We start from the raw sequence: 9,281 nt of genomic DNA, 5'->3' as shown, positions 1-9,281 counted from the left end.
ACTGTCTCTCTTGTCTCCATCCTGGAGTTAATCACCTTTCAAGTCAATTTAACAGTAGGTACTTATTTACTTGGAGCACCTAATGATTTAAAAACATAAATATGGAACTTCCAGTGACTTCCCAAGGCCAGGTTTTAAATATGCCTTCGAGACACGACAACAGTCCCCCCAAAGACACTTCACAGAGAGGAAGTTCTGAAGTGGGTGATTCATTTGCATGTTGGAAAACAACTGGCAAGAAAGAAACTACTGTGAGAGCAAAGTGTCATTCCACGCTGTCATTAGTGTGGAGAAGAACATACCAGAGGGATTAATGGAATGTTAATGACAACACACTTGTGCGTGAAGTGCTCTGGGCTCGGGGAACATTAGGGACAATGCCAGAGGTGTTAAGTGGGAGTTCTGGAATCCTTTCAGCATCCTTTGCTTCAGTCTCCAGGTTCACGTTTCTCATATTTCCAGACTTAGTAGGAATTCCAGTGTAAACACACACACACACAGAAAAACCCAGACAAAATGGTGTAGCTGAGTTAAAAACAAGTCCTCAAGTCAAAGGGTATAAAATTAGTGTTATCCTGCATGAGCTGCCCTGGGGAATTTATTAGCTGAAATACATGTAGGCTAATAGGGCATTCCAACAATACCTTGTTTTATACAGTGCTTGAAATCTTGAAGTATAATAATAATAAGAATAATTTAAAATAAAGACTTCTTCCTGTTCTGCAAAATATTTGTAAACTGTGAGCTCATATAAGATTAGACAGGAGGATGAATCAGCGTAAGAGATTAAAACAAAACAGATCAACTACTGCTTCTGGTTTTGAAGCAAAACATTTTTCCTTGAAACATTTCATGGCTTCAAAGTCAAAACAGCTCAAAGATTTGGTTTGATAAACTTCACTAAATCAAAGAGATCTGATGTGGCCACAGGTGGGACTTGTGAACACTGTGTATGAAATATCCCGTTATTGTGATTGAAGTCTGAGGGAATCACGGAAAATAGGCCACATTCAAAATGAAACTACCGTGAAATTAAAATTTTTACAGCCCTCAGCAAGCTGAAAATCCTAAAATCATAGCATCATGGCATGGTTTGCGTTGGAAGGGACCTTAAAGATCATCTCATTCCAATCCTACCACCTTCCACTAGACCAGGTTGCTCCGAGCTCCGTCCAACCTGACCTTGGAATTATCAACCAAATTAACCAAATATATTATCCCACTAAAATTGAGCAAGATGTCTGAGGACACAGTATTTTCCAGTCCTAATTGTAGAAAGAAACCGAAACTTAACACATATGCATGGTTTCAATTTCGATTTTCACTTACAGGTAATGACATCACAGCCATTTATTTATTTCTCCTTCTTGCTGTTGATTTAACCTCCCCAACCCCATGGCAGGAGAGGAAATCTAGATAACAGATTCGGAGACTGAAGCCAGTTCTATTAACCAAGAACTTAAAAATTATACAGGCTACCAGTGCCCTCTGTTGGGTACCGGGGAGAGCTCGAGCACCGTGGGCACTGCAGGAATTACTCACGTGGAAAATGCCTGATTTTTTTTTGGAGCAGTAAGAAAAATTCTGCCTTTATTTGGGGTAAATTCAGTGAGAAAACAGAATGGTTTGGGTTGGAAGGGACCTTAAAGACCAGCCCATTCCAACCCCTGCCATGGGCAGGGACATCTCGAACTAGCGCAGGTTGCTCCAAGCTAAATCCAACCTGGCCTTGGACACTTCCAGGGATCCAGGGGCATCCACAGCTTCTCTGGGCAACCTGTGCCAGGGCCTGCCCTCCGTCACAGGGGGGAATTTCTTCCCAATATTCCATTTAACCCTGTTCTCTGTTAGTTTGAGGCCGCTCCCCCTTGTCCTGGCACTACGTGAACAATCCCTCTCCATCTTTCACTTTACACACATTGGGAATTCGAGGAAAATACTCATATTTCTAGCAAAAAGAACTCCCACATATGGACAAGTCCTCAGGGGGAAAAAAATAAATCAGACAATGCCGCAATCCCTCCAAAGCACAACACCGAGCTGGCCCTCGATGCTCCTCGGGGGTTCCTTCCCTCGCCACTCGGGGTATCCCCCGATTCTATAAAGTTGTAACGGAACGGCCATGTCTAAGCACACGGGGCATTTATTTATCGCTATTTATTTAATCGCGATTGGCTTTGTCGCGGCTCCTGGGCTGCCAGAGCTCAGGGGGCGTTCGGGCAGCGCCCTCAGGGGACAGGGTGGGATTGTTGGGTGGTGGGAATGTTGAGTGGTGGGACTGTGGGGGTGCCCCGTGCAGGGCCAGGGGTTGGACTTGTGAGCCTTGTGGGTCCCTTCTAACTCAGGACATCCTGTGATCGTGCGGCTTTGTGCGGTGACGCCGCGTTCGCGGCGGGGTTCGGGCCGGCCCAGCCCCGGGTCCACCCTCACGGCCCCGCGCCCGCCATGGCGACCCCGGGAAGCGGAAGCGGCCGCGCGCCCCGGAAGCGCCGCGGCTCCTTCCCGGAAGTGCCGCCCGCGCCGCCATCTTGGCTCGGAGCCGTGAGGGGACCCCGGCCGGCCCTGCCCGCCCCGCCCGCGCCGCCGCCATCGCGGCCCGACCGCCCGCTGCCCGCGTCCCTCCCTCCGCCCGCCGGCAGGAGGGGCCGCCCGGGGCCTGGCGGGCACGGAGAGGTGAGCGGGGGCTGCCCCCGGGGGGACCGGCTGACTGCCTCTTCCCCCTTCCCTCTGTCTGTCCCTCAGTCCCTCTCTCTTCTTCTCCTTCCCTCCCTTAGTCCCTCCGTCCCTCAGTCCCTCCCTCCCTCTCTCCTCCTTCCCTGTGTCCCTCCGTCCCTGCCTTCCCCCCTTGTCTTCTTTCCTCCTTCACTTCTCCTCGTCCCATTGTATTGCCCAGGTGAGAAATTGCCTTTGCGGTCGTAGCCCTTTATTTTCCGTGTTTAAGATACAAGTGTTCTTCCAGGTAAGGCTTTGAGGCGCGTTAAAATTCCAGTGACCGCACTTAAAGCGTTGAAATGTTTCGGTGTGTTTTCGTAGCACGTAGCGAGGGCTTATTTCAAATTATTATTATTATTATTAATAATAATAATATATTAATAATAATAATATTGTTATCACATACTGAGGGCTCATTTCAAATTATTATTATTACTACTACTACTACTACTACTTCAATTTATTACTGAAAAAGAACAAATAATCGTGTCGAAGTAAGAAAAGATTATTTAATTAATTTTTTAAAGTCAAAGCTGGCTTCTTTGGGGAAAGATTCTGAATTTTATGATTTCAGGAGGTGGTGGCTTCAAAAAAAAAGTGATCTGTTGTTTCAAGCAGTGATTTGCAGCAGTTCTGACAAAAGGCAGGTTAAACGGGTTTATTCTGAGTAGGGGTGGAATATTTGACTACATACAACTGTTGCTCCTGGTTTAAATGTTATTTCTTTAATAAATTTTACTTGGCTGCTTGTTCGCAGAGAAGGAATAGAAAGGGTTGTAGGAATTTAACATATATTTCGTGTCATATTGTGGGCATTGTCTTACCTCTGTTTGTAAAATCTTTCTTTTTTATTTCATGTTTAAAGCCAAGTAATTCCCTAAACTTCTTAGTGGAAAGTGAGTTAAACAGCAGTTGTTAATTAGTGTGTTCTGTAGGTGCATTATAAGGGCTAATTCTTTCTTTGTCTTGTAAACACCATGGAATTTCCTCCCCTCACACTGATTTGTCTCCCTTTGGATGGGGTTTTATTTGTCTGGAAGAGAATAATCTGGCTCAGGAGTTCCTTTCTGGAAATTCAGTCCTTAGCAGGCAGCAGATTTAATTCCAAGTCCTTCACCTCCAAGTCAGCAACGAGATTATTGTGGTTTGTTGGTTTTTTTAGATAACTGGATGTGTAGAAACAGCAGATGAATTTAAAACACGGGTAAATTTACAGAACAGGGAAATCAGTTACTCAAAAAGACCTTTAGAATAGAATATCCCAAGCTGGAAGGATCATCCTGTACAGATGTCTCTTGGGACTGTGTTAGTTAAGATCTTGCCACTTAAAAAAGTGAAGGTTATTCAATTTATATTTTAAATATAAAGTGGATTGTGCAAAAACCTGGAGCAGTGTCCCACGAGTGATGGTTGCTCTTTGTCTACTAATATTTTTTTATTTTTTTAATAAATAAATAACAAAATAATATAAATAATAATTAATATTTTTAATTTATATATTTTTTTAATTAGATGAGCAACAACAGTAACAAGAGAGCACCAACCACAGCAACCCAGAGGCTTAAACAAGACTACCTGAGAATTAAGAAAGATCCAGTGCCTTACATCTGTGCAGAGCCCCTCCCATCCAATATCCTGGAATGGTAAGAGTGGGAATGAGAATTGGAATCACTCGTGGAGAGAGAACAAGATTTTCCAGGTCATCAAGTCCCGACTCCCTCACTCCTCAGCATGGGAAGCTTGGGCTGGATGATTAAATCCTCATTTTTTAGGGATATGGGGGCTGATTGTGTGCTGGATCAATAGTGTTTCCATTCCCTTCTTTTCCCAGGCACTATGTTGTGAGGGGACCTGAAATGACACCTTATGAAGGTAAAATCCACATGTTGTATTTGCAATGTTTAGTGATTAAATATTGGTTTGAATGGGCAAAATCCAACTACTGAAAATAGGATCTGTCAGTGCAGTCTGTGGCAAAGCTGGTGGAAAAGAGATGGTGATACTGCTGTCAGGAATGTTTCTGTTATCAAGGGGTTTAATAAAATAAAATTGAGGTGAAGATGAAGACAAAGATCTTCCTCTTAAAGATTTTGGAGCAGATAGCTCACTTTAGAGAGCATGTGACAAAAGATCATTTCAAAAAGTCCCGTTTTGTTAGCACAGAAATGTTCTCGGTGAGCTGAGACGTAAAAATTCTCTTTATATGAATTTCTCTGGAGAAAGCTTGAAATGTAAAAGCCTTGTTAATTTGTTGTAGTCACAGTGGCCTCTGGAGCCTCTCAGAAATGCTTTTTTGATTGGGATTCTCCATAGGGTTGTGTTTGCTCTTAATTTCTGAAAAAATAACCTGTTTTATTGTATTAAATACACTTTGGCTGGTTTTCTTTCAATGTATTCCAGACTTAACAGCAGCAAATACTGTTTGTAAGAGAGAATGTGAGAGAATTGCCTCCAGGCTAAATCTGGTGCAGGTTTGGGTTATTATTCCCTAGTTTTAGAGGCACAAGATGAAGAATTTGATCTCAGGGAGAAGGGGAGAAGGAGACAAGCCAAGGGGTTTATTTGGCCCATTTTGAGTAGCAGTTTAGCACTTAATCTTCATGCAAAACAAGTAATTCCTCTCTCTGTATAATGCAGGTGGCTATTATCATGGGAAACTAATATTCCCCAGAGAATTCCCTTTTAAACCTCCTAGTATTTATATGATTACACCTAATGGAAGGTTTAAGTGTAACACAAGGTAAGGACCTTTCTCTAACACTTAAGCAATTAACACCATTTCAGCACTTGGTGCCTAATTGTGTGATGATTTTAATGGCAAACCCAACCCTCTTGGCTGTGTTTTTTGAAAGGTTGTGTCTTTCCATCACTGATTTCCACCCGGACACGTGGAATCCAGCTTGGTCAGTCTCCACAATCCTGACGGGCCTCCTTAGTTTTATGGTGGAAAAAGGCCCCACACTGGGCAGCATAGAGACATCTGAGTTCACAGTGAGTTCAGAGGGACCTTGGGGCAGCTTTGGCCATGGGAAAACAGCAGCATCAGCAGCTGGAATTTTGATATCTCAGAAATAAACAGCGTGGTTGGGATTCTGTCCTTCCTTCCTTCCTCTGGATGTCCCAGCCAAGCAGTCACACTGATACAACCCCCTAATCCCACAGGCTGAAGAATTGAGAGCATCATTTGTGCCTGTAAAGGTGTTGTAGTGAATAATGTTCACAAGTGTGATGCTGTAAATGACAGACAGCAGTTGGCTGTTGATTTGCGCCCTTCTTGGGGGAAATCAGGTGTTGGATTGGAGTAAATGAATTTCTCTGCAGCTGCTGATAATGTTTTTATTTCCTCCACAGAAAAGACAACTCGCTGCACAAAGCTTAGCATTTAATTTAAAAGATAAAGTCTTCTGTGAGCTCTTCCCTGAAGTGGTGGAGGTAAGGGAATTCAACCCTACAATATTTGGGTTTTCTGGAGTTGTTCAGCTTCTCTATGTAGAAAACTAATTGTTCAGGATTTTTCCCAGACTGTGTCAATCCTGGAAGCCTTTTAAAAGGTCTTAATTATTGCACACAGGAGAGTGGGGAAAAGATAGACAAGAGCTTCTCACTTGCAATCCTTTCAGAACACCTGAAGCTCCATGACTTTCACTTGAAATCCTTTCAGGGCATCCAGAGCTCCATGAATTTCACTTGCAATCCTTTCAGAACACCCAAAGCTTCTCACTTGCAATCCTTTTGGAACACCAAAAGCTTCATGGCTTTCAGAACACCCAGAACTTCACAACTTTCACTTGAAATCCTTTCAGAGCACCCGAAGCTCCATGAATTTCACTTGAAATCCTTTCAGAGCACCCGAAGCTCCATGAATTTCACTTGAAATCCTTTCAGGACACCCAAAACTCCATGACTTTCACTTGAAATCCTTTCAGGACACCCAAAACTCCATGACTTTCACTTGAAATCCTTTCAGGACACCCAAAGCTCCATGAATTTCACTTGAAATCCTTTCACAACACCCAAAGCTCCATGACTTTACCTTCCAGTCCTTTCAGAGCACCCAAAGCTTCATGACTTTCACTTCCAGTCCTTTCAGAACAGTCAAAGCTCCACGACTTTCACTTGAAATCTTTTCAGAACACCCAAAGCTTCATGACTTTCACTTGCAATCCTTTCAGGACACCCAAAGCTTCTCACTTGAAATCCTTTCAGAACACCCAAAGCTCCATGACTTTGACTTGAAATCCTTTCAGGACACCCAAAGCTTTATGACTTTCACTTGAAATCCTTTCATAGCACCAAAAGCTCCACGACTTCTATTTCCAATCCTGTCAGAGCACCCAAAGCTCTACGGACTTCCGCTTCCAACCACTCAGGTCTCTTTTTTTCTTTCTTTCCCTCTCCAGGAGATCAAACAAAAACAGAAAGCACAAGAAGAGCTCAACAACAGACCTCCCTCCCTGCCTCTGCCCGACGTGGTGCCCGACGGGGACGCGCACTACGGTCAGAACGGGCTCCCCCTCCTCAACGGGCACGTGCCCCTGGCCCCTGCCAACCACCCCGGGCTCCAGCAGCCCAACCGCAACCATGGACTCTTGGGCGGAGCTCTGGCGAACTTGTTTGTCATCGTGGGCTTCGCAGCCTTTGCCTACACAGTGAAGTATGTCCTGAGGAGCATAGCCCAAGAGTGAGGAGGAGAGCAAATAAAAAAACACCCCCAAGACCAAATTCTAGCGGTAGTTTTGCAGAATTGAGTGGTGGGACTCTTTTTTTTTTTTTGGGCAGCTGGGCTCTTTGGCGCTGGGAGAGATCTTTTGTTGGCTCGTGGAGAGTTGGAGTTAGGTTTGGGTTAGGCAGAAACTTTTGCTGCTCTCTGGTAGTTTCTCACAAGTCAAAGCATTATTGATGAGACACTACATTTCTAGTGCTTTGATTTTTTTATAGCAGTCCTCCATCTGTTGTTGGAAATTCGAAAAATCTCGAGCAAATAAGGCTTTTTACTTCACTGTACAATTTTTAAAACTCTGCCATTCACTGCATATCATTTTATTTTCGGTAGGAAAGGGTCTGTCCAGGTGTTCAGTGATTCGAGTAGGGGTTCCACGTGGACTTGGGAAGGGTTTGGTTAAATGTGAACATTTGATTCTACAGAAAATTGCTGGTTTCTTTGTTTTCCAACTAGAATGACCATCATTGCATATCTAGTCAGTAGTGATTAGATGAGTGGGAACATAACACCCCAGCGTGTTAAATGTGTTGTCTAAATTGTCACAGTGTCATTGAAGGTTTTCTTTGGGCTACAAGAAGTGCAGTTGTTGGCCCTTAGCAAGAAAAAAAAAAGCCTTGGAATCAGCCTCTAGTGGGAATACCCATCTCCAGGGTTGTTTGGGATTTGTTCACTCACAGATTTTCATTCTGGGAGATGTTCTTTTGGAAAGTTGTAATAGTTCCTTCTGATCACAAGGGGCCACTGGTGAAATGATAATAAAACTGCACCCACCAATGGAGAGAGTTGATTGTGTGTTCCAAAATCTCTGCATTCCTCAGGCTGTGGGGATTGAGGCAACCCCAGCCCTTGGGAAGGGGGTGACAAACCAGCTTCCTCAGAGTCAGCTGATAATCCATCTGAAGTGTCACTGCCTGAATTAACCCTTAAAATTAGTTCCACTGTTCACTCTTAAAAAAAAAACCAAAACACCACCACCACCAAAAGCCAACCCCAAAATTCATCTGGAATTCTGGAAGCTTTTAGCTGTGAGTTCATCACTGTTCCCCTTCAGGTGACTGATAAATATTGCTGTTTGTTCACAGGCTTCCAGCACTGTGGGTAAACACTGAAGTTCAAAAAGTCTGTCTGAAATTACTTTTTTTTTTTTTTTAAATTGAGTTTGCTTGATTTCTCTCCCTCCTGCTTGAATTTTACCCAAAAGCTTTGTTTCAGCAGAGGCAAACTTGCTGTGCCTTTCAGAATTGGCAGGACACACTGTCAATGCTACAACTGTCCAAGGTGGTAGCAGGGATAAAAGCTCTGCACTCACTGTATAGTCTTATTTTAATTATTCTGAAGAGCCCAAATAAATAATTACCTCATGTGTCTAAGAATGTTTTGAAACTGTCTTATTTCCCCTTTCAGATTTTCTCTCTCTCTCTCTCTCAGCTTCTTGGTATCTTGAATTATAAGCAAAAAAAATGTCCTGTCAACCCATGAGCCAACAGCTCAGAGCACCAATAAACGTGACCAATTCTCTGCAATAGGTAGGAATTACCAAAATCAGCAGAACAGCTCTTTACTAAAGAAATCTTAAAGCAGTTCTTCCTGACGTGAGGAAGGGAAGGAGTCAGGGTGTGTGAGGATGGGATTTGGAAAAGGCTGGATTTTAAAGTGTATTTATAAAATCTTTGATTATGTTTTTTTTTTATTCTTATTCTTATTATTTTATGGTTTTACCAAATCTTATTTATAACTATTTTTTCATTTACCTCTCATATGTGCTTAATCCTAGAAACGAGTTATGTGGGGCTGGGGGTGTGTTGGGAAGGAGGGGGCAGTGCCATGACTTTCCTGCAGGGCTGGA

The 9,281-nt window shown here is 43.4% G+C and overlaps 1 protein-coding gene across 2 annotated transcripts; it reads left to right on the top strand.

Moving 5' to 3' along the window:
- Positions 1-2,535: 2,535 nt before the first annotated feature.
- UBE2J2 (ubiquitin conjugating enzyme E2 J2) lies at positions 2,536-7,453 on the top strand. Of its 2 annotated transcripts, none has more exons than XM_027702137.1 (7): positions 2,536-2,673; positions 4,225-4,355; positions 4,544-4,584; positions 5,350-5,452; positions 5,565-5,703; positions 6,064-6,144; positions 7,113-7,453. In XM_027702137.1, exons 2-7 carry the CDS (start codon positions 4,225-4,227, stop codon positions 7,395-7,397), a joined length of 780 nt encoding a protein of 259 aa, XP_027557938.1. In that variant the 5' UTR covers positions 2,536-2,673; the 3' UTR covers positions 7,398-7,453. The 2 variants fall into 2 exon arrangements, with proteins under 2 accessions (XP_027557938.1, XP_027557939.1); XM_027702138.1 differs by lacking the exon at positions 2,536-2,673 and adding an exon at positions 2,823-2,959.
- Positions 7,454-9,281: the final 1,828 nt, after the last annotated feature.

The sequence above is a fragment of the Neopelma chrysocephalum genome, unplaced genomic scaffold (genome assembly GCF_003984885.1).
Source record: "Neopelma chrysocephalum unplaced genomic scaffold, ASM398488v2 Primary Assembly neopelma1_180, whole genome shotgun sequence".
NCBI lineage: Eukaryota > Metazoa > Chordata > Aves > Passeriformes > Pipridae > Neopelma > Neopelma chrysocephalum.
Note: the sequence above shows the minus strand (reverse complement) of the source record. Positions and strands in the feature narration are given on the sequence as shown.

Excerpts from the sequence above, each read along its gene's own strand:
- UBE2J2 (XM_027702137.1), top strand. The coding sequence starts at position 4,225 with ATGAGCAACAACAGTAACAAGAGAGCACCAACCACAGCAACCCAGAGG. Across the intron at positions 4,585-5,349 it reads TGAAATGACACCTTATGAAG|GTGGCTATTATCATGGGAAA; the intron begins GTAAAATCCACA and ends TGTATAATGCAG. Across the intron at positions 6,145-7,112 it reads TCTTCCCTGAAGTGGTGGAG|GAGATCAAACAAAAACAGAA; the intron begins GTAAGGGAATTC and ends TTCCCTCTCCAG.